The sequence below is a fragment of the Lagopus muta genome, chromosome 6, assembly GCF_023343835.1.
Source record: "Lagopus muta isolate bLagMut1 chromosome 6, bLagMut1 primary, whole genome shotgun sequence".
Classification (NCBI taxonomy): domain Eukaryota; kingdom Metazoa; phylum Chordata; class Aves; order Galliformes; family Phasianidae; genus Lagopus; species Lagopus muta.
In genome coordinates this window covers 52,949,094-52,974,092 of record NC_064438.1, presented here as the reverse complement: position 1 = coordinate 52,974,092, position 24,999 = coordinate 52,949,094, and the positions used below count along the sequence as shown (strand labels likewise).

General features: G+C 42.9%; 2 protein-coding genes across 6 annotated transcripts in view; one reads left to right on the top strand and one right to left on the bottom strand.

Moving 5' to 3' along the window:
* Positions 1–24,999, bottom strand: part of WDR89 (WD repeat domain 89) — a 320,794-nt gene that overhangs the window by 190,118 nt on the left and 105,677 nt on the right. The gene's annotated exons all lie outside the window — the stretch shown is intronic.
* SYNE2 (spectrin repeat containing nuclear envelope protein 2) overlaps positions 1–24,999 on the top strand; it is a 172,108-nt gene that overhangs the window by 123,535 nt on the left and 23,574 nt on the right. For all 4 annotated transcript variants that reach the window (XM_048948676.1, XM_048948675.1, XM_048948673.1 and 1 more), the window contains 14 exons: positions 480–650; positions 1,762–1,895; positions 2,207–2,411; positions 4,505–4,684; positions 5,349–5,477; positions 5,926–6,080; positions 6,445–6,592; positions 7,656–7,750; positions 9,072–9,306; positions 10,060–10,254; positions 10,910–11,035; positions 12,893–13,048; positions 16,797–16,955; positions 17,928–18,094. In XM_048948676.1, coding sequence (XP_048804633.1) covers positions 480–650; positions 1,762–1,895; positions 2,207–2,411; positions 4,505–4,684; positions 5,349–5,477; positions 5,926–6,080; positions 6,445–6,592; positions 7,656–7,750; positions 9,072–9,306; positions 10,060–10,254; positions 10,910–11,035; positions 12,893–13,048; positions 16,797–16,955; positions 17,928–18,094 — 2,255 coding nt within the window. The remainder of the gene's footprint in view (positions 1–479; positions 651–1,761; positions 1,896–2,206; positions 2,412–4,504; positions 4,685–5,348; positions 5,478–5,925; positions 6,081–6,444; positions 6,593–7,655; positions 7,751–9,071; positions 9,307–10,059; positions 10,255–10,909; positions 11,036–12,892; positions 13,049–16,796; positions 16,956–17,927; positions 18,095–24,999) is intronic.

The window sequence follows — 24,999 nt, the reverse complement described above, 5'->3', positions numbered from 1 at the left end:
CATTTACTCCTGTGCGCCTGGAACTGTGATACTGTGCTGTGGTGATTCACGCAGTCTATTTAGTACTCACTGTGGTTTGGAAAAGCTTTCATCTTCCATTAAGTGGATGCATAGCTGGAACTGAAATCTGTCACCTGAACAGGTTCCATGGAAACATGCTTTTTGCCTTGCCCAGTTTGCCAAAGCATCTGATACTGGCATGAGTGAAAGCAGATACTGAACTAGATTAATGTTTCATCTAACCCAGGACATACACTGTGTTCTTACCTGATACTGAAGGATAAAAATGGTAAGTCACACTGAAGGAGTGTGGAAACTTACTTGCCCCAGGGCAACAAGATTGCAATAATGAAAGAAGCAAAGAGAAAATGAGAAGGAAATCCCTCATTTGACTGTGCAAGAGAATCCCATAGTTCCTAGACAGTTGTTTTGGCAGGCTGTATTGTTAAGAGATTGTAACACAAGTGGTTTGTTTGTAGGTTGCACAGCTGAAAACCTCAATGCAGTCAATACTGGAGCAATGGAAAGTATATGATGACATTTATGCAGAAGTCAGCCTGCTGATGACAAGATATTTGTACTGCATAGACCAGTGCAAGCCCTCTGTGCCATCACTGGAAGCTTTGAAAAAACAGGTCAAAACTCTCCAGGTAAATCTGCTGAAGTTGCCTTAATTCTGTGCTTACTTCTGTGCCTTCAAACAAACTTCACTGAGAAAGAACCACACATTTTTCTCTCAAGCAGCTTCCTTTTTACTGTAGTGCCTCAGAAGTCACTGGATTTTTTTTTTTACTCATTTATTCTTTTCTCACCAGAGACACTGATTCTTGTTTCTAGATTTCTCACTTTAAACTTTGCATTCACTAAGGAAATGAAAGATGTTGGCTCTTGGCTCATTGGCTGAAATGGAATTTACCCTTTCACTTGCATTTCCTAGGGAGATGACCTGCTTCCAGGCTTCAGCTAGAGGAGATACAGTGCACCAGGGGTGTGAGAGAAAGTTGGGCAAGGAACCATGTCTCTAGATTTGTGGGTTGTCCTGCTGCTGTTATAGAGGCTGAGTTCTTACAGTGGGCATTCTGACTGGCCTTGGGTCTGACTGCTTTAAAAAGATATGGCTAAAATCTTCTTACCTGTCTTTACACTTGTGTCAGAGTACCTCTTTTGGCTCATCTTCAAGTTACATCAGCAGTGGTACAGGTCAGACCGAGATGGTAAATCGTGGGCACATCTCAGCAATAAAGTTTGCTTAAACATTTCCACTCTCACCTAGGAACAAATAATAAATAAGAGGAACTGGGGACCTTCTTACCTCATTCCTTACATCACCTTATTCATTTTTAATCTGGACTATTTCCTAATGTGATCCATGGCAGGGTTCTGCAATCTCCTGTGTCAGGAGGAGAGGAATACAGTGGAGATGGAGACATGAGTTACTGAGCCAACTTTACCACTAATAGAAATTTCCATGGAACAGCAGCCAAAAACAAGACATTCTGATTCCTAGTGCATTAATTTTGTAACTTCAAAGCAGTGGGTTTTCACTTCAGTTTAAAATAAGCTGACTGAAGAATTTTTTCACTTTGACCCCTTCTCTTTTAATTTCTTAATTTTTAGGATCACACATTACATTCTTTGCAAACTTTCTGATCTGTGCTGCAGGTGTGTAGCATTAGTGCTACTGTATCCCTTCTGATCTATGGTGGAAGCTATGCATGTGTCACTGATCTTCACAATTCATTTAAATAATCCGTTTTGCAGTCTCTTCAGGATGAGTTGGAGAACAGTGAAGAAAGTTGGGCCAAGCTCCAGGCAGCTGCCAATAATCTGAAGAAGAACTGCTCCCCCTCCTTTGCAGAGATTATCGACCAGAAGTGCACAGAGGCACATACCAGGTATGCTTACAAAAAAGAGCCACATTTGTTAGTATTAAATAAAATTGCTGAGGTAGGATTTCAATGTATGTCATGTTTTTAAATCTGTTAGCAATGCTTAGCTGTCTTGGGGTACCCTTGTGAAGAGTGGCTGATGCTACCTGTTTTGTGATGGATCACACAGCACAAAACGGTGCTGTGTCAAGTGGCTTTCAGGAACCCGACTGTGAATGCAAAGAAACTCCCTTAGGACTCCTACACCAAATCATATTCTGATTCATGAAGTGCATCTCCAAGCAAAATGCTCTTATCATAATTTGATATGTTGGCAGGTGGAGCTCAGTAAATGAAGACATCACTGATCAGCTGCGGACAGCACAAGCAACGCTTCAGCTCTGGGAGCCCTGTGATAGTTTATGTACTGAGGCAGCAGCCAAGCTACAGCAGCATGAAGAGCAGTGCACTCAGCTTTTGGATGCCCGCATGCCTGAAGATAATATGATAGAAACCCTGAAACAGAGGATACAGGATGTAAAGGTACATGAATAAGTTTCTGCTGCCTTATACAAACCAGGGTTTATTTACAAAAAAAGCCCAACAAACCATCAAATCTAATGAACGCCTTCTTTTTCCCCTCCACCCTTGCACCAAAAAAATAATCCAGTCAGTGGAAAACATGAAATCTGTTTTTTCCTATTAACAGAAACTTTTCTTTCCTTCAAATACTTTGACCAGGTCCTGAGGCCAAATCAAACTACAGTTAGCATAGGGACCAAAGAAGAGCAATAATATTTAGTCTCTGTCCCTTTCTGCTCTATACAAAAAGTCATGCCTATGCTGGAAAGGATCATTAAACCAAAGATGATTTACTTTAAGCAGCACAGCTTGGGAGGAGAGATAATATCTACTAGATCAGTAGCTGTCAAAAAAAAAAGACCAGTTTTCCAGAATACAGGACCACCTTGAGGTCTCTTATGGTTGTCTTTAACTTGGTTTTATTTGATTTTGGTCCTTTTTTTGGCCTGGTCTGATAAGTTCACAGATTTCTGAGCTCATTATATTATTCCAGACACTGCTGACTTTAGATAAATTGGATTTCATACTGAGACCACAGAGTACATTTGACTCTTTCAGGAGGCAAACTGTCATTAGGCTCTGACATTTTTGGTTTCTTTAAAATGCAATAAAGAAATACAGTAATCCTTATTTCAGAACAGAGCAGAGATTTGTCACACCTTATGCAACTTTATCCACATACTGGAAGAAGTTCAAAGTCTCCTATTTTGCATGTAGCCAACTGAGAAATTTTCTGTTAAGGGAAAGAGAGCTCATGTGTTTCTTACCATGTCAGAAATAACTAAGAGTGGCAAAACTTAGGACAAAGCATTTTAACTTCTTTCTGGTCTGTTAATAGCTGTGAGATGTAAACAAGTTAGCAAAGAGGCATCACGTTTTCTGGAAATTTTTGGAAAGATTTTTGCACCTACTAAGCATGGCATAACCAGTAGCATGCCAGTAAATCTGTAGGTCCTGTTCTAGTTTGCATGAGTAGGGTATATATAATTTATTGTATTTTGCAAAATGAATGATGAATTGGAAGAGTGGGGAACAGTGACATCGTGTTACATGTATGTGAAATTACATGTGCATTTTAAGTTGTATTTTAATCTATCTAATTTTATCCTGTAGTAGATATTACCACAATAAATACAGATAAAGTCCAGTACACAGTGTAAGAAATCAGAACGGTTTTTCTCGTGTGACAAGGGATAGGACACAAGGAAATGACCTCAAGTTGCACAGTAGGGGTACAGGAATGATGTCAGGAAGAATTTATTTGTGGAAAAGGAGGTTGGTCATTGGAATAGGGAAATGATGGAGTTGCCATGCCTGGAGGTATTTAAAAGGTGTGTGGCTATAGCACTTACAGACATTTTAATGGTGGACATGGTAGTGTTAAGCAGTAGATGGACTTGATGATCATGTGGGTCTTTTCTGACCTAAATGGTTCTATAATTTCAAATCATTGACTTGCTAAAGCAGTAGCTTACAATGTGATCCATTCCAAAGACAGAGGTAAGGATCTAAGAGCCATTTTCCTTTTATGGGAAGCATGTCTGTTCTTTACCATCAATCAAAAGCCTTTGTTTGATACATTAAAGACAAGATACAGTGGCAAATTCCAGGGAGAGACATGGTTAAAAGTAAATGACGCTTACAGTCAGTGGTGTTTCACAATGACTTCTTGCTATTCCTTGTCCAGCTGTCAAGTTTGTAACAGTGATATTTCTCAATTTCAGTATGAGCCAGTTTCTCCATCTGCTAGTGTAAATCTGGTCTGTAGAGATGGATGTGCTAATCTCTCTCCCTGATCTGTTCTGTAAAAACAGCAAAGCCCACTGCCTGCACTGATCTTCCATTGAACTTTGACCTGAGCCTTTCCCAGCACTAGAGACAGGGGGTGCAACTCCTGTTATCCTCTGAGTGAAAGTCTGAATTTGGCTCACAGAGGAGATCAACCAAAAGAGCTTAGTTACAGCAACAAAAGATACTGAATGAAAATGGCACATGAATGAAGATCTGATTTGTTTGCTGACCTTTTCTTTTTTAATTTCCTCTTCTCTCATCAGAATTTACAGAATGGTCTTCAGAACATAGTGGGATGCCGTTCCCAAATTTCTGAGTTGGCTGAGCAGATAAAACAGCAGGCTGGGACAGCTGCACACGCCGTTCTGTTGGAGAAGCTGCAACCGTTCCAGAGAGCATCCTATTTGGAAAAGATGTTGCAGAGGAAGTTAGATGAATTGGAGGTACTTCTATGAAGAGAAAATCAGTTGTCAGAGTGTGTTAACTTCTTCACTGGAGTCCTGTATTCCGTGAATGAAAATGAAACTAAAATAATAAATTAAAACTCAGGTTTTTTATAAAAATAAAACTCGGTGGTATGGTCAACTAGGGAAGGAAATAACACTTGAAGCCAAAAGGACAGATGAAAGAAGGGTTTCAGCCTCTTGTCTGCTTGCGTTGCTATAACAAGCCTTTGTAAGTAGACTCTCAGATGATTACAAGTCAGCAAACTCTTTTTATTATGAACTTTAAACTAAGCTGTAAACATTCTCAGCTCTGCTTGGAACAATTGCAAGGGCTCCAGTTTGCCTCAAAAAGAATGAAAACAGTGTACCTAAAACCAATCCAGATCTACAAGAACGTATTCCAGATGCCCACATTTCTTCCAGATATTTAAGAATCTCTCAAGAATTAGAGATTCTGTTTCTTGACATTTGCTTTGGCTTAAATTTTGCACTTACCCAGTGCAAACAGTGAATTTCCCTCAGTGAGTTATAAATACATTGCAAGTTGGATTGAACATCTGTTTGTCTTCCTGATAGTATTGCTCATTGCCTCTTTTTGTATAGCAAATATATATTATTAAACCAGCTCATAATTAATGTAAATCTGCAATGTTCATTCTAGTTCAATCTTTTACAACTGGAGGATTTTAAGAACTGTCTTGAAACTCTGGAGGGTCATGTGAAGAATTGCACAGATGCCTTTGATAGTCTCCATCTAGACGGAGAAACAGACAACTCAGAATTGCTCATGGTATGTTTGATTTCCCGAGTACAAAAAGATGAAGAATCAGGATTTAAGAGCCCAAATTAAGGAATTATATGTTCTAACTATCATAGCTTTGTCACTTCCAACAGAGTAACTGTGATCTCTTCCCAAAAAATTGTTAAAATACATAAAAATTAGCTCTGTGTCACAAGAAAAATGGATTGTGAGAAGGAAATTCACATGGATTTGGAGTTGATGGGAGATCCTTTTTCCCAGCTTAATTCTGCAGTGACCTAGTCTTTGTACCATACACACAGGGTACAGAGTTAATCTGCAAGTGCCAGCACATGTGTATCTGCTCAGTACTATCAAGAAAGTGGGCCTCCTGTAAGGAAACTGACCTGTTTGTTTCCTATAAACTCTAAGGTTAACATAAAAATGTGGTTTCTTGGGTTAGCATTTTGATTGCAATCAAATTCCCTTTTACTTCCAGAATCACACTCTAGAGCTTGCTGCCCTTTCTCCAAGCATAGAGAGTTTGAATGAAGCAAGCATTAAGCTGCCCCTCAGTGACTTCATCCTGAAGAAGATGCAGAGCCTGACTCGGCAATGGAGTCAGAAGACAGCAACTGCTTTGGAACATTGCAGGTGTGAAAGGCAAACAAAAAATGTCATTACTGTTTTCTTTTCTTTGAGGAAAATGAAATGAAAGCATGGGAAATATTTCTAGCTGTTCACAGCTTTCTCAGGGAGTTTCTACATTGCATTTCTACCCTTCTAACTTACTCCAGAGTATTTCTGTGGTTTTACAGTTCTGTGACATAGTGGCTAGTTCTGTTCCAAGTCACTTGAAGCAAAAGCGTAAAGGGCTTTAAGTGAAGAAAGGTAGAAAAGTGCCAAGCAAAACCCTACTGTGTTAGCATTAGTAACAGCCACGTTAATGCATATGCAAACATATGCAGGAAACTAACCACCCGCAAAATAGTTCTTGAAGATTTCTTTTGTTTTACAGTGTGCTTGAGGGAACTCAAACTGATGAAAAGAAATTCCTTCAGAAATGTGAAAACTGGATGAAATTCCTAGAAAAAATGAAAGAGGCCCTGAAGACAAATGTTCCAGGACGATTTGAAGAACTGCAAGAGCAACAGAGAGTCTATGAGGTAAAGCTAACTCTGAAAATCAAAATATCTTGAATGATGAAGGTGATAGGACATCCTTGGAAAATAATGTTCCTTTCAAATTTACATCTGTGTAGTTTTACAGAGCATTTCATTCTTTTGAAATGTGACTTTGTACTTATCCTGAGAAAAGCTCTGAAATGTGAAAATTTTAAAATGAATGGATTGCTTTCTGCACGGGTCAAAGCTTTAAGAGTGTATCCCTGTGGTGCATTGCAGAAGCCCTAGCTTTTGCCAGCCCTGAGCTTGGTTGCCTCTCTGCCTGTCCCACAGTCCTGGAGCCCATGGTTCATGGCAACTTGCTAGGCAGTTTGCTGAGGGTTTGGCAGGAACCTCACCAGGTCCTGGGAGAACTGCATTTTAAAGCAAATATCTTCGTGGCAGTTTTCTTTTCTGACCAGCTTGAAGGTTTTGGTAGAAATCTGTTTTCAAACATTTGCTGTTGTTAGAGAGAGGGATTCCCTGAATACCTGTATGGGAAAATGGAGAAATAAACAAAATACTGGTAGAAAGTCATGTGGTAAAAGTTTAGTGTCAGAAACTCCTACAGTGAGCTTTGTGCTACTGCAGTGGGCAAGAGCTTCACAGTATCCCAGGGAACTGATGTTAATTCCATGTGGTATAAAGTCTCTGCGTGTTAATGATATTCACTGGGATCAAGTAGGAATTCTTTGCTCCCTCTTATGCTTCTCCAAATCACTTGTTGCAATAAAACGTAATAAAACAAGTACAGCAAAGGGTGGATTCAGCCTTGTGTCTTTTTTTCATACCTTTCTTACGGTTTTCAGTCTAGATTGCATTTCTCATGAGTGAATCCAGCAAACATCAGCTCCTTTTGTGTTACCACATAGGTGCAAATTCTTCCTGGTATTATGAAAGTGTGGAATCTTTTAGGGTGCATACGATGATAGCACTGGAAAATACTTTTGAAAGTATTTTAAAATTTAAAATTTTATGTGCTGTCAATGCAGAGGAGCAGAACCAGCTTTCACAGCAAGGATTGTGCAACGAATAGTTAAAACTGTTGTTCTTATGGTATTTTCAGATGCTGCAAACTGAGATTTCCATAAATCAGCAGACATTTAATTCTATCATAGCAAAAGTTCTACTGTTCCTGGAATCTGGAGAAGCAGAAAAAAGGTAATGCATTTGTTTTTCTCCTGAAGATCTTGCTAATTCAACAAATAGGTTCCTCTTTGCATTCAGGATTGGACACAAAGTCAAATTGCTGACCAGATTTTCTCTTTAAATAATCTCCTGGCGCGTTTTGCAAAAGTGTGAAGGAGCTGCAAACAGAAACACATGTGCTCAGGCTCCACTTTTGATAGTAACTGGATGTTCTGCCAAATAAGATTAGTTAATTGGTCCTATACATGAAGCTTCCTTGTCTGCTGCTGCTTTCCTGCAGTTGTTTGAACAGTGTAGTTGAGAGGCCTACTTCTTGCAGAAGGTAATGAGAATGCTGCATGTAAAGGTCCCTTTCTCTCTTCCCAGACCTCCTCACTTCAAATTAAAGTACAGAGCTGTGAGAATGTTTACACTGCCCCAAGCTCAAATGATGGTGCATTAAGTCATTGACCCCACACGATCCAGAACACAACAGCTAAACCTGTTTTTTATTATGATGTTATGCTTTTCTCTTAATCGGTGTAGAGGAAGAAGAGGCACAAAATGTTTGTGAGCAAAGATTCAACTGCCTCAGGCATTTCTGCTGTGAAGATAGCACTCCTCTCTGCTAGAGCTTGCTTCCACAGAGTTGGCAGGACAAAACTTCAGTGGAAAGTCCATAGCTTGGCTTAAAGATGCCAGGGAAAATAGGGCTCAATTAAGTGAAGCTACTAGATTTTTTGTTGAAGCTAACCCCACAAACACATCTGTATAACAGCTAATGTGGGCATCGTGATCTCCTGCAGAGAAACAAAAGGAATAGCCAGGGGCTCTATTTAATCATTCCATCTAGATGTGATGGATCATCTAAACACGTTGCAAGAGAAGTGAAACTGTTCAGGTGGGTCAATAGCAACACTGACCCTTTTCACTTTGTAGTTACATCCTACATGCTATAGGATTCAGTGATGGTTGAACTTGCCATTATAGGCTGGTAAAGGCACAAGTCAATTTTGCTGCACAATGAGACATCTTGTGTCACCTGCGTTATCTTCCGTGTTCTTCAGACAAATATTTAGTGCATATTGTTTCTGTGATTGCTGTACTTCATATGTTGCTATAACTCAATAGCAAGAATGACTTGCATTATCTATTTTTGTATCGTGTAAAAGTTATTTTGCTCTGGAAATGGAATATGTAGAGCAGAGCTAAGCTTGTGGATGTATAGAGTTTTTTGCTTAGTTGGGCACTGTAATAGGAATTTTACAATATTCCAAATGTAAACCCAACATAATTATTGGAAAATACAGCCTTGAGTCAAAATATTTTACCGCTCAACACCTGTTGTCTGCAGGACAGAGTTTATTCCCAAGCTCACGTTGCTGAAGGAGCAGTGGCAGAATGTTATCTGGTTGGTTCAGCAGCGGAAGAAAGATATCGATGGACTCGTGAGCCAGTGGCAGCTCTTCAGGGGTTCTCTGCAGAGCCTCAGCAGATTCCTTGCTGATACAAACAGCTTCCTCACAGCCGTCAAGAGCCAGGACTGCTACAGCCTGTACCACCTTAGAAATCTAATTCATGATTTCAAGGTATTGTATCTCTTTCTGGTGAATCTAAAACCTGTGATTTCCCTCAGATTGAAACTTCTCTCCAGTAAGAAGAAAGAGCTTTAAAATAACCTGAATGTGTGATGATGTGTGTCGTGTGTGTGCAGGAGTGGACAGGAGGTGCCAGGAGCAGAAGGCAGAGAACTTGCAAGGGCATCTGTCCCTGGGGCTACCACTCTAGAATGCATTGAAACCAGGCAGCACTTTTTCAGAGCAGCGCATTCTGCATTTTACATGCAATGGAAATCACATTTCCTTTTGTTCATGCTGGCTGTCTTGGCTTTTCACTGAATTAACCTCCTTGTTTTACAGGAAAGCAAGAAGAATCAGTGAACTTGGTGGTTGCTTAAAGAAATCTAAAACATTTCAAAATGTATTCAAGTCCTTTATTTGTGCTTCCAGAGTTTATCATGTTCCCACGCACCTAATGTTGAATTAACACATTACCAGTATTCCATTTGGTGCTAGCCTTGTTTCATTTCATCTTTATTTTTACCTACTGTTTAAAGAAGATTTTACAAGTTAATGCTCATGCTTTTCATTAGTGAGAAAAGCTAGAATATCTTTTCCCTCCCACTCCAGATTGCCCTTCTTTCCTGCTGTTGCTTTAAGGAAAGAAATGCTGATCCTATTGCTTGTGTTACTGACTAATTTGAGTCAAAAGCAAATTAATTATTGATGGCTTACTTGGAGTATGTCATGATTAACAGCTTAGAAACTGTTTTTCTTTTAAAGAGTAAGGCAGTGATTCTTCAGAGGTGGCAAGGAATGTACTCCTCAATCATTGACGTTGGTGAGAAGTTGCGCACTGACTCTGATCCTGAGACCAGCGCTGTTCTGCAGGAGGAGCTCAGCCAGCTGCAGCAAAGCTGGGGAGACACTCAGGTCCAGCTGGAGAAGATGAAGACACAGCTCAGCAGCATCCTGCAGGTAGACAGTGCACTCCAAATGAGGAGCAGCATTTGCCATCAGGGCTTGTGGGAAGCTAAAAGCATAGTCCTTTAGCTCTCCAAAGGAAAATGAGGTTCATGTCCATTTGTTACCATAATGTACGTTCCCACTCTCATTGTTCTCATGCATCCATGGCCCCAAGCTCTGCTTTGAGGTATGAAGCCCGAGCTAAAATTTAACGTAGTGAGATTTAACATTACTGCTCCACCTGATGCTGCACCTGTAAACAGAAGGGCAGATCATATTTATTTCCTTGGAACAACAGATCTGCTTGCATGGCCAGACCGCACATAGGTATACCTTATAATTGAATTCATCAGTGATATGATCCCTATCCCCAAATTTATGCTAAAAGCCTCTCAGAACACATAACAAGATAAGCAGAAATGCTCCTTAAACATACCTTTCATGACAACAGAGGGTGCAATATTGTCTGTAAAACCATGTGCCAAATTCCTGTGGGTGTATCACTGTGTATGAAAAAGAAAATCCAAACACTAGAGCCTATGATTATTTACTTCAGTGGGTTGAAGATGCTGTTTTGGAACCTATCCATATAGTGCATTATGTCACATCTGTGTCCAGCGTGTGCTGTATCTTAACCTTTTATAACTTCTTGGGTCTCCTTGAGCAGAGCTGGGATAGCTGTGAAAAGCATACCAAGGAGTTAGAGAGCAGGCTGCGAGAGCTGAAGGATGAAGTCAAAGATCCGCTTCCAGTCGAGCATGAAGAACTCTACAAATCCAAGGAACACATTAAGGTACTGAACGAGCATATTGTGTTTGTATGGATGTAGTCTTTGCACATCACTCAATCCCTTTTAAGTCAGTTTCACATCTTTCTGTGCCCCTGAATTTTTCTCCTTTATACCATCCCGATTGCTGCCAATCTGCAAAGTGCAGCTGACCAATCTGCATGCAGGAGAGAGATTCTTCCTGCAAAAAAGTTACTGTTGTAATATTTTTTTCCTCCTTCTCACTTCCCACCATCTGAACTTATAAACTAAGGTGGTTCTTGAACAAGATGTTAAAACTCCCTGCTCTCAGCTCAGGTTGGCTGCCATCCTAATGCCTGTGTATTTTTTTTTGTTTTCCAATCTGTTTGGGATGGAGAGCTTCTCAGGCAAGAGACCTTGCAAGCACGCAAAGCACTGTTCTCACCTGTGGGATCCACAAATAATTAAAGAGAAAGAAAATTAGACTAAGGGAGTGGTGTAAGCCCTTGCAGCCCAAAGTACTTAATGAAAATTAAATGGCAAAGCATTTTCAAGGGATGGGAGACGTTATTTCTGGACTGGTCAGTCTTTCATCATTCTTTTATGAAGTGAATTGTTGACCTTTGTGGTGGGAATAAATAAGTGTTTTAATGAGCCAAGGCTTTGTACTCATTATCAGCTGTCTGAAATCTTCTTTGTGAGCACTGGCTGCCTTTGCCACAGCAGCAGTGCTGGCTGCAGTGCTGAACTGTTTGTGAAATGGCAACAGACTGCTCCTGCCTCTAACTCCAAGCAGAGAAATTTGGCTACAGAGATACCAGAGTTAGACAGGACCTCTGCAGCTGCTGCTCTGGGATATCACAGCAGAATAAAATGCCAGGAGTGTAATGATAAGAAATTGACTTCATTATTGCAGGGATTCAGCCTTTATCAAGATAAACAAATGCATGTCTGTGCATCTATAAGCAGCAATTTTTTTTTAACTTGAGTAAATGTTTCAGCCTCACTTTTTTATTTTATTTTATTTTATTTTATTTTATTTTATTTTATTTTATTTTATTTTATTTTATTTTATTTTTTTCCTCCCATGTTGAAGCAGACCAGAAATTGCTTTTAGGATTTAGATAAAGGACTGGATCTGAAGACCTGTGAAAATACTCACGGGGCTCAGACCCAGCACGCATCTCCTGACACTTGCTATTGTTTTTTCCTGTAAGATGAGACCAACTGACTTCTGTGTAAGAGTTTTTTTATATCAGAGGAGCCAGTGACCACCTGGCAAAAGAGGACCTAATGTTTAGAGTCTCCTGTTTTCCAAGTTGCATGCAGTGCTTCTTTAACACCGATCAGGAAAGTGCATAACCATGTTGCAAAGGGAAGGGGAGTGGGAGGAGGGAAGCCAAAGAAGAAATGTTTATGTGAGCGAGCAGTTTAAAGCTCCAGATTTCTGAGAAATCTAATGAAATGGCTGTGAAGCCATGCATTAGCAAAGGGAACCAGGTTTATTTCCTAAGCATGTAAGTAACCTACCTGAAATTGGAACAAGTGCAGGCAGGAACAAATTGGCCAAAAGAAAAAATTGAAAATCCAAAAAAGTGGTCACATCTTCCTGGCTGCAAAATTCTGTCCTGAAGCATGGGGAACTGCTGGGCTCCAGCAGCGTTTGGACAAGTTTGGCCACAGCAGAGGCTGCTGCTGCACCAGTGAATGAGCAGCAGTGCTGCCCTGGGCTCTGGGTCAAGCCCTGAGCCAAACCCATGGGGTCCCCATCCAGTCTGGCTGCAGAGTGCTGCACAAGCACTGCACATTCTCCTCCCCCACAGGCCAGGCAGAGGATTAGAGAGCAGGTTTGGAAAGCAGAGGAGCTTAGTGCCAAGGCTTGTGCTGGGTGTTTCCATGCAGGAGCTGGAGCAGTCGCTGGCAGACTGGGCCCACAACATGAAGGAGCTGCAGGCCATGAAGGCGGAGCTGGCACACTGCATCCTCACCGAGGACATGATGGTGCTCCAGGAGCAAGTGGAACATTTGCACAGGCAGTGGGAAGAGCTCTGCTTGCGAGTAAGTTTTCTGCATAGCCTTTTTTTATAGCGAGGTGTTCATAGGGCAAGGGGAAGCAGCCAGCAGATGGGGTTTCTTTTGGGGTTGGGTTATTTTCACAGCACTGGGAGGGAATGGGGCTTTTCCTGGGGCAGCTGAGTAGGGCTGAATTTTCTGAGTTTTCTTTGTTTCCTGGTGACTGTGCTGTGATTTATTTATTTATTTATTTTATTGCAAACCCTTTGAAAGTAGTAAGTGCCTGCATTGCACGGAGCCCAAATGCAGCTGTGTGCTGCCATAGGTGGCTTTGTTCTGGGCCGCCAAAGGGAGAGGGGGAGGGAGAGGGAGAGGAGATAAACACAGGAACTGCCTGAGGGGTTGAAACTGGGAAAGAAAGGGGGATGCCCTAGCGATCTGGTGTCAAAGAATGCCAGGCGGGTTGAAAAAGAAAACTTAAATGTGTTTAAGTGCAGACACTGGCTTTTAAACACATTCTGAACTGGGTTGTCCTGTTGCAGCAACATGCTGCAAAACGTTTGCGTACTTTGTGCCTTGTTGTTATTACGCTTAATTTAGTTCTGCCTGTAAAATGACCAGGGAAAAATTACCAGCAAAGTCATATGATCTTGATTCATCGGGTTATTATGCACTTTGAATGGGTGTTTACTTTGCCCTGTCAACAGGATTGGAAGAAGCAAAATACTTCAGGTTTTAAGTTGTTGGGATGACTCTACATGTCAGCAGCCAAACTGTTGCCTCTCTTTACTCACAAGCTTTTATTCCACAGTTTGCAAAAAAAGAAGTCCTGAAGGAAGTTATTGCCTCACATCCAACCCTTACTTAGGCCAAGGTGAAGCAATGTCTGTGGGAACACTGCCAGAGCAAGGAATGAACAGCTCTGTTTATTCCACAAACTCTGATGTGATGAAATAGTTATTTGGGTTTCTTTTTGGCCTTGCAGCAAAAAAGGATTTAGTATCTTCGACAGTTAATCTACAACCAGTGTTGTCTGCTACTGTTTCTGAGCCCTGAAGATAATGCCAGACACCCTCCCCTCTCCCAAGGCCATTAGATGTAAATTAGAATGCCTGAGCCATTTACCTAATGGAAATCTGCAGTTAAACCTATAAAGAGAGTAGTTTGATGGTTTTTTCTTTTTTTTTCTTTCTTTTTTTGTGAACTGCTGATGAACTTTGGTGAACAGCTCTGAAAACTGATCTGTGTTATGTATCTACCCAACTACAGCCTATCCAGGTTGTACAATAATTTCAGTTCAGATTCAAGATTCCCACTTGGATTTCTGGAAGGAGCAGTATTTTGTCCTGTCTACCTTGGAGATATGGTGTGAAATAAATATTACAGAAGTTTTAGACTAAGAAAAATCCTTAGTGGGAGGAAATCGATTCCATGCTGCAGCAGAGGGATGTGCTGAAATGTTTGCACGGCCCTAATGAGCTCCCAGAGAGCCTGCATGGATGCTCAGAGCCGGACAGAGACTTCACTGGTTCTGCTGCTAGCACAACTGCTTTGTTTTGGCTATCAAATTAAAGAAATCAAGACGTATTATGTAAAAATACATCAGTATTTTTTACTGCAGTGTAAATGGTGAGATGGGAAAGCCTTTACATGTGAGGCATGACTGCAGCTGTCACGGCCACAGGAGCAGAACAGCCAGATGTCTGTGCTGCACTGGGCAGGGACACAAACACAGTTAGTGAGCAGATGCACTCAAGGGATTAGTGTTTACATAGCTGCCCTTGTGAGGTCTGTGTAGGTTAAAGATTTAACTGTTTCTATCAGTGAGTCCTGTCCTACCAAATGCTAGTGTTCAAGAGGGATGCTTGGTACACCTGCAGCCTGCTGTGAGGCCAGAGACTTCTGCATTAGACGGGTACAAAGCTGGAACTGGTACTGGGGGCAGCTGGTTTGGGAAGAAAGTGCTCAAAGCAAAGCATGACTCAAAGGGCTTGCGTTCTTAGAAGCTTCTCTGGGATCTTTTGCCTCCTTCCTGCTTTACTCCTGATCTGTATTGGTTAGTTGACTAAAAAGTTCCTCCTAAATGCTGTGTTGCCCCATGCTTAGAAGATAAAAATGGAGTCAAGATCATCTCAAGATGTAATAACAGTATTGCCAACGTGCATAGCATCTTCTGTAATCAAGTCATCCCACCTCCTAACAAAAGAGATGCTGTGGAGGAGTGTCCCCTTCACAGGAAGAAGTGATGGAGGAGGGACAAGAGATTTCCCTTCATACCTCTCAGAGTGTAAGGGAGCATCCCAGAAACAGAGTCACTCTTAGGATGTAGGGAGACTTTCCTAGCTCCCTGGAGTTTCTAGGAGACTTACTCCCAAGGTGAAATTTGAAGATGGTTTCCCTGTGTCCCAAAATAGCACAGGCCTCATCTAGGATGCTCCTTATTTCAGAGGGTAAGGCCTTAGGTTGTACCAAGGGAGGTTCAGGTTGGATGCTAGGAAACATTTCTCAGAAAGAGTGGTGAGATATTGGAACAGTCTGCCCAGCGAGATGGTGGAGTGGCTGTCCCTAGAGGTGCTGAAGAGATGTGGAGATACGGCACTGAGGGACATGGCTGAGTGGGCATGGTGGGGAATGGGTTGACTGGTAGACTTGGTGATCTCACTGGTCTCTTCCAACCTTAATGATTTTGTCATTCTATGATCTCCTAACTGAGATTAGCAAGAAAGATTTAGACGTGCATTTCATCTCCCTATTCCCTTCTTTAAAGTAAATAAATAAATCAATAAAAGACAAAAGCAATATAGTGAGAGAATATCAGCTGGTGCTTAAGGCGCACATTGGGTGTGAGGAGGAAATACTTTCCTTGCCATGGTGTGGTTTTTGGAGTGGCTATTTGCAACTGAGGCAAGCAGGGTTATGTTCCATCTTCTTTGCACGAAGTTATGGTTGTGAACAAGGGATTTCCTGTTAGTTTTCTTTCAGTAGAACTTACACTGCTTTTCACTTTTTGTTTCTCATAATATCTTAGTACAGGAATCTAACGGAGTAGATAAATGAATACAAGTATGTATTTAAATCCCCAAGACAAGAAATATGTGCTGTTAGCTAGTAGAAGAGTGAGCCTGCTCCATTCTGCGATGCTGGAGCAGTGACACTGAATTTGCTGCTTCAGGTAGCATCACACCTTAATTTTTCCATCTAAACAATTTGTTCATCCATTCTGACATGTGTAACTTTGAGGAAAAAAACACAGTTTTCAATAAAAGTTTAGATTCTCAATGAAGTTTTTTTACAATTTCTCCAAAAGCTGATGAGCAAATGGGAAGAAAACAGGTATTTCTAGAAATTAAGAAAAAACATCACCAAACCTGTAGCTGTAGTCTCAAAATTTGTCTTACCTGCATGTTTCTTTTTTCTTGCTGTAGTTGGGGTCCTAATAAGTACTATGTGGTAATTATATATTTTGTATTACCTTGTTTGGCATCTTCAGATTTCCGCTGAGCAATATTTAAACTGTTACACAGTGTCATTATTTATAATGCTGTCAGTCAATGCAGTTCTTCTGAAGGAGAGAATCTGGTGTTTGCTAGTCAACTTTTGGCCTTGCTATCCAAAATAGCTTGTAATGACGATCTGCTTGATGGCTTTGAGTAGAAAGCTAGAGATACTTAATAAGTGCTCCTGCAAAATGAAACATAATGGAATGCAGAGTGGAAATTAGAGGGTTCATAATCAACTGTTTTCCTTCCTGAGAGAGACGTTGCCAGCATTTCACTTGTGTGCTTATCCATAGGTGTCGCTCCGTAAGCAGGAGATTGAGGACAGACTCAATGCCTGGACTGTGTTCAATGAGAAGAACAAGGAGCTCTGCTCCTGGTTGGTACAGATGGAAAGCAAAGTGCTGCAGACGGCAGACGTTAGCATTGAGGACATGATAGACAAATTGCAGAAGGTAAGTAGCATTGCTGCTTTTCTACAATTGCAGCCTGATAGTTGGTTGTAGAGCAGCCATTCTTCATCTCTTCCTTGCCTCCCAGAAGCAACAGATGCTATAAAAGCAGCATGTACAGGCCTTTGTTAGAAGATGAGCTACTCTGTCCAAAGCTCTTATCTTCTTGGCGTTCAGACCTGAGACAAAACGCAAGACAGAAATGCCACCTAACTGCATTTGGGCATGATGTGAGTTGTGCTGGTGAGGGGCTGGACTGAGGCATGCGTAGCACGGCCCAGAGCTTCCTTGCTAGGGATCACTGATGTTCTGGGAGCACCTCACCACTTCCTCCCCTCTCACTGTTACACAGCTGGCAGGGAGAGGACGAAGAAAACACTGAATGATGGGAGGTGTTATAGGAGGCAAATGAGAGATTATCACAACCAAAAATGAAATCTAATACTTCCCCTTCTCAGTACTCAGTGCAGTTAGTGATGTCTAATCCTTCCATATTGGTTTGATTTTAAACAGGACATTTTTGTTGTTTAATTATTATTTCTGACTGCTGTTCTTCCCCATGGCTTAAAGCTCTCAATGTCTAATCTCAGATCTCCTGTAGGTATGAATACTGGCAAAATAAAGCCACCCCAGACTTGAATTAGGGTTAGTTTGATTTTAAAAAAAAAAGCAAAAAGCTAAATCAGGAAAGCAGAGGCAAGTTTAGAACACTTGAAGTGCTGTTTTTAGAATTAACTCCTGGCATTTGCAAGTCTTTAGCTGCTTATTTTTTCATAGTGGCTTCATTGTGAGAATACTTTTCCATTGAATTTTTTTTGTTTTTCTCTTTGTTTTGTTTTGTTTTTAAGTGAACCGATTTTATATACTAATATAAAAACCTTGCAATCCCAAGCCAAACCAGTCCTCAGACATGGGGAAAGAGAGTTTCGTTTTGCTTTGCCCGGAAATTAAGCAATGTTTGTTTATATTTCTCAGGATTGCATGGAAGAAATAAACCTGTTCAGTGAAAATAAGCTTCACTTGAAACAAATGGGTGACCAACTAATCAAGGCCAGCAACAAGAACCGAGTTGCAGAAATAGATGATAAACTCAACAAAATCAATGATCGCTGGCAGCATCTCTTTGATGTCATTGGAGCACGGTAAGAAGATGTGCTTTCAAGCTTTATGTGAAACAAAAGTCAGTAGCTCAACCATCAGAGACTTTTCAATTCTGTTAAAGTTGACTGTTAAGAGTCAAGTTAAACTGTAATTAACCTCTTATTTTTTTATTTCTATGACTTATTCCTGTATTATGACACCAAACAGTTCATCTAATGCTAAAGGACAGGATGTGAGAAGTCATATAAAACGCAATTTTAATCGTGGGCTCTATATAAAGAGTCTGGGTGATATCACATCTGTCAAATGCATAATGATAGGAGTCCATCTGGGCTCTTCAGATCCATCACATTAACTAGCACCTATGAGGTTCCACCACAGATCAGGAGGAGGTCACTGAGCTGGTCTCACTTCCTGCCTGAGTTTATTAGTAATGCAGAAATAATAAGGCTAACACAAAAATTAGCATTGGCCTCAATTTATCTCCTAAGCTTTTGTTTTGCCTGTAGCCTGCTTCCCTGGGCCTCGAGTCTGGTGAAGTGGGTGGCTGTGTTGAGAGCATTGTGCTTAAGTGTGCTGGATCATAATCAGGAATGCGATCTGAATTAATGGTGACACATGAGCCATGAATGATTAAGCAGAAGCTGCCTTCTTAAGATGTAACAGGTTGCAGATAAAGTCTTGCAACAGCTCATCTGTCTCCAGATACACTTCTATCTGATACTATGTAGGAAAGAACATTTTGCTCTTATAACAGAACTTTTTCTGTTCTCATCTTATGGTAACATGTCACTTTTCAAACACCTTTATGATCTTTTATGTCTTGTGTTAGTTTTGCATCATAGCATTTTTTAAATGCAGATCAAAATACGTGTTTTTTTTTAAACTGAAGTAAATATGGCACGTTTCTACTAATATTTAGGAAAGTATGCTGAAGAACTTTTGGGATGGAGGGAGATCTGGTACTGTTATTCAGGAAGTCTCTGCCAACAGAGCATTTGTCTTTTTACATGGGATGTCTTCAAGCTGTACCTTCAAGCAAATGTATGGTAGTACTTTGAGGTACCTTTGTGTGCATTTGCCTAAAGCATCAATGTGGCTCCCAGTATTGAATATTCAAGAGGATATTTCAGCTATTGAGTGGCTGGTGTGATGACTTCTGACAGTTCCTATTTTCTCACCTTTAAATGTCTGGAGTGTACCAGCTGCTACCTGTGATATCTATCAATTTTGCATTCAGGACCAGGATAATGAACTGTAAGGAGATGAGGAAAGGTTACTTTAAGCAGCAAGTCCAAGGTTATCAGGCAGCCCAGTGGGCTTTGCTGATCCTCGTGGATTTAATGCCTAATGAAGGTGGTTCAGAGCTTGGAGCAATTCTGCAGCGTGAATGCAGCACATCTCCTCCCTCACCTTGCTGTGTGGGGCAGGGCTGGCATTTGGGCTGTTGTTAGTTGCTCAGTTATAAATATCCTCCAGACTCTAGGAGAGTTTATTTTGCTCTACTTTCAATATCGTGGTGTATTATAGGACACTAAGGAGGAGGCACTTCTGGGTAGCATCTCCTAGTAGCATGAAAGGTAATGAACTTAAGTTCAGGTTGGATATTAGGAAAAATTTATCCTCAAAAAGAGTTCAGGCACTGGAACAGGCTTCCCAAGGAGGTGGGGAGATCACCATCCCTTGGAGATTTTCAAGAAGAGGGTAGATGTGGCACTGAAGGGCATGGTGGCGATGGGTTGACGGTTAAACCAGATGATCTTCGTGGTCTTCCCCAGCTTGAACAATTCTATGATTCTAAGCTCAGGTGATATGGATGAGACGGTAGTTCTACTCCTCCCAGGTGTGACAAAGGCTGGGCCCTTTGAGGGAGCAGAGCAGAGCGAGTAACCTTGGAGGTGGGATGACCTGTGAGTGTGGGCTGTGATGCTCCACGCACCATCACCTTCCTTGTCAGTTTTCTTTTGCAAAATCCTTTAAAAATAAACAACAAAAAAATTAAGTTGTGCTAAAGGAGCGTATGGAAACAGTGTGGTGGCAAAACCTGCATCAGCCTTGTTGCATGAAGACACTGCAATCCACATGTCTTTACAGGATCTCAGCCATCAACCATTGCTGATTCCATCCAATGCGTAGAATGAGTTGTCAGGAGGAAGGTTACAAATAAGGGGTTTTAAATTGAAGGAGGGAAAATTTAGATTGAATATCAAAGAGAAGTTCTTTACTATGACAGTGTGAGGTGCTGAAACAGGCTGCCAGAGAGGTTGTGGATGCCCCATCCCTGGGGGCATTCAAGGCCAGATTGGATGGGGCCCTGGGCAGCCTGGTCTGGTATTAAGTGGGGAGGTTGGTGGCCCTGCCTGTGGCAGGGGTTTGGAGATTCATGATCCTTGAGGTCCCTTCCAACCCTGGCCATTCTATGATTCTGTGATGGTTGGAGGCACGGTACAGGGATTGTTTATTCACTGCTGCATAATGGAGAAGGGACCACAGTGCTGCGTAGCTGCCAGCATGACAGCACTGAATCTCATGCTGTTCTTGTAACAGGCCTAAGTGCGGGCAGTCAGTAATGTACAGAGCTGTGCTATGAATTGGAGGAGAAAGTATCTGTTGAAGATCTGTGTGTTAAAGGGTAGCTCTTTATCCTGGACGCTGAATCTTTCTAGTAGAGAAGCACTGATGACCCTGTGGCTAGAGGGTGTAAAATAACCCATATCCACAAGGGAGTCTAGTTGAGATTTGTAGGTGATATGAGTTCTGTGGTCTTTAATGTCTCCATGGCTGACCCAGCAACTTGGGTAACATCTACCTTCCCTATATTGCAGTGTATATGTATGTCTTTATGATACTGAAATGAAAGCAAACAGTCTCAAGCCAATCTGTCAATACAGAATGTTCCACCTGGTAGCTTATTTCACCTCTTAAAACCAATAAACATCCTGGGACAGATGGGCAAATTAGGTGAGCTCCCCATTTAGTCTTTGAAGTGATTCTCTTAGTTCATGGTGACAAGCTCAGATTTGCCATATGGCAACGTTTGCAGGACTTAGCACTTGCATTGTATGCCTGTGCTCAGTTTGTGTAATGACAGAGCTGTGCCGCATACGTTGCAGCTGGAGAGTGGCATGGTGCAAACTTGGAATGGTCTCAAAATGTTCATTTTCATGGGGTAAAATGCATGAAGGCAGAGAAGTGCTTGGGAAAGAGAACAAATGAATTCTGTGCAGCTCAGAAGATACTCTTAACAGTACAGGTTATTGTGCTGAAGTCTCTGCTGATAAAGGGGGAATGTGAGTGTACCAAGAGGCAGAAAGACAGCCTTGTGCTGACCATGAAGATGGGCATCAAATATCTCGCTTTTCTTTGGTCACTGACCTTGTGGCAGCACTCTGTGAGAAAAAACATAGCATGCTTGCACTCCCACCCAAGCAAAGGCGAAAACAACAGAAGAAGCAGTGCACTGGCTGCATGCATGTGGGCAGACAGCCAAAAACCCACGGAATGGCATTTATATCCCTGATGTACTCTGGAGTGGCACTCCCAAGCTGTGCCTGCTTTAACCAGAGAGCATTGGCAGGAACCTGCACTGTGTACACAGTCAGAGGTGTATCCCTTATTGTCCTTCCCTGGCCTGTTTGCCACCAACACAAACTCTAGGCTTTGCTTCCTAGTTCAGAGGGAAGGGTTTGCTGCCCGTGCTGCTGTGTGCACAGAGCTTGCAGTCAGACAGGAGCAGCACCCATTGGTTGCGGGTGGGCATCTTGAGCCTTCAGGAAAATCTCCACCTTCCTCTGCGGCTGCTTCTGGTGGTTTGGGCTGTCTGGACAGTAAGAAATATGCATTTGGGGGGGGATTGGAACTAGATGATTCCTTCCAATCCAAGTCATTCTATAGTTATGTGTTTTCTGTACCTCCCAGCATCCTGCAGCTCTTGGCACTTTCATGAAGCTGTGAAAGATGGATGCCATTTCTAAGCTGCTCTGGCTGTGAGCACACTGTGGTGTGTTTCTTGATGTTTCATGGAGGAAGGCACATTGGTTGGGTCTGTAGCAGGAATGGGTTAAAATGACTGACTTAATGCAAGCATGAAAATGTGGGGAAAGTAGCAATGCCACGTGTGCCTCTTTACCATTTTAATAAATCCTTGGCAGTTAGAGCTTTTCTTTGTAACAGCCAACAGCCCTCATCATAGGGTCCAAGAATCCTAAACTGCAATGACTGGTCAGCCCCTTGCTTCTCGCATCGAGCTGAGGAGATACAGGGTTGTTTTCACTGTATACCAGAAAGAAATTATATAAAGTTCTTTACTCAGAGGGTGATATGTCCCTAGCACAAAGAAGCTGTGGATACCCCACCCCTGGAGGTGCTCAAGGTCAGGCTGGATGGTGCCTCACCGGCTGAGTTGGACTAGTTGGTCTGTAAGGTCTCTTTCAACCAAAACCATTCTACGATTCCCTGATAAATTCCCAAACAGTCAGAAGCAGCTCAGGTTGCAGTAAAAGAGGAGTTAGCTGAAGCTCTCCATCATCAATGCCTTGTGCTTGCAACGTGGGAATGCTGCTGGATTTACTGGGGAGCTCCAGCGAAATTCTGCTCCACTCTGTGCTTTCTCTTGATCCTTGCACTGCAGTGGGTCTGCCCGGATAACTGCCCGGATGGCAGCAGGCCGCACCTTGTAGATGCAGGGATCGGATGAGTTCACAGAATCACAGAATTGCTCAGGTTGGAAAAGACCTTAAGGATCATCGAGTCCAACCCCAGCCCAACCATCCTACCCCAACTCTAACAGCCCACCCCTACATCACGGCCCTGAGCACCACATCCAAACGGCTTTTAAGCACATCCAGGGATGGTGACTCAACCACCTCCCTGGGCAGCCCATGGCAGTGCTTCACAGCCCTTTCTGCAAAGAAGTGTTTCGTGATATCCAACCTAAACCTCCCGTGCTGCAACTTGAGGCCATTTCCCCTCATCCTGTTCACCTGTTCACCAGTGAGGAGAGACCAGCCCCGCTCTGCTGCAATCACCTTTCAGGTTCACACCGCCCTCAGCTGCTCTCTGGGTGCATTTTCAGCCACGTTGCTTGCCCTTTGGCAGGGTGGCACAGTGAGCACCACGTGGCAGTGTACCGTCCCACCCCACTGCAGTGCAGCTGTGCTCTGAGCTCAAAGGTCTTCCTAACTGCTGCAGATGAGCCCTGCACAGCAAGTGAAGCAAAGCGTGCTGCCGTGGTTACACCGTACAGCCATGTTCAGAAGAATTTTACTGGTTTGTGGCAGCACCACTGTAAAATCTCATTCTTTGTAATCATTTTGGTGCAAAAAATAATAATAATGATGATCTTTGTAGCTGAAATATCATTTGCAAAGCGCCTGCTTTCTTTCCTTGCTCTCCAGGTTCCCCGTCCTTCAGGGATTACGGTTCTGTTTGGAGCTGTGACAGGATTCATTATCGTCTCAGGCAGGATGGTTGGGCTTATTGGGTTATGCAATGCATGCCGAGGTGTGCTGGGAGCGGGGGGAGCTGGCTGGGCTGGGCATGGCCATGTCTCCCTGCTGGTCCTTCAGGGAGGGTTCTTACAATTTGTTGTCCAGACCAGTCGTGCTGAATGCACCTGACCGTCCCTGAGCCATAGTCAGGTGGAATGGAGCCTGAGTGTGATTTATCTGTGCAGGGAGAGGTGTCTGCCTGGTGCTTTCTCTTCTGCCGTGTGTTGAATGTGAGCGATTGACAAGCTCACGCAGGTCTGCAGATTACCTGAATGCTGAGCAGCCTTTGATTTCCAGCCCATTCCTTGCATTTCTGGGGGGATTACTACAACTTTTATTTTTTGTCTGATGTTTGCTGGGTGGGGAATGACTTTTAACCCAAGGTTCCATGACTTCCGCCTTATTTCCCTGCCCCACGATCGCTGGTAGTCATAACACATAAATTATGACTGTGTTTTTCCACAGATGAGTGATACCGTAAAAGACATGGGGCTGTTTTGTCCTCCAGGCTCCTTGCTCAAGAGGCCTTCCGCCTGCACTGGGAGGTTACAGAGAGGACAGGGCAGTGTGTGGGAGATTTAATTAGTACTTAAAGACCTGGGATAGAATGGTACAGGTGAAGAAGAAGAGCGCAGAGGAAGTAAGGATACACCGTGTGCGTGGTCTGTGTGCGGATGGACCTTCGCTTGATTTTGGGTTTGCTTCAATTTGACTCTGCTGCACATCGCCTGTGTGTGAGGCTCTGCACAGAGAGACGAAATGAGTGCTGAGAGCTGCTCTGTCAGTGCCGAAGCCTCCAGCCTGCCACCGTGCTGTCGCCGGCCGTGCGCGGCTGTGCTGCCTGCGTTCCTTCGTGTGTTCCTTCTGTTGTGTCAGAATAGAGCTCTCGTGGGTTTGCTTTGAGGAGGGATGCGGCCGTTTGCCAGGTAAAATGCCGAAATGCAGTGGGACTCATTGCTGCCGCGGGCTCCCCTGCTCAGGGGTCGGGGAGGAGGACGGGCAAGCCCCCCCCAGCGCGGGATGCTAAAGCAGCGAATAAATAGGGCATCTGTGGAGGAGGGGTTTCCTCATCCGTGTGTGCTGTGGTCGCACAGGCGCTCGCTCGGTCCCCTGGCAGCTTGGGATTTGCAGGCTGAGGAATGGTTGCTTCTTGCAAACCGTAAGTGCTGATTCGGGCTCGGTGGTGGTGGGTCGTGGGGCTGGGGGCGATGGCTCTGCAGCATGGGTGCACCGGCGCCTCAGCGCAGTTCCCCTTGGACAAGTGGCCGAGCCAGCGGGCTGTGTGCGGGGCTTAGGAGGAGAAACGGCCCTCAGGGCCTCCGCCTTCAAATCAGACGTTTTGGCATTTTGCAGCCAAGGCTGAGGAGATGGAGAGCAGCAGCCTTTGGCTGGCTGCAGGGGGATGTGAGACGAGCCGTCCTCCTGCGTGCCCATGTGTGCTGAGCTCACAGCCCACG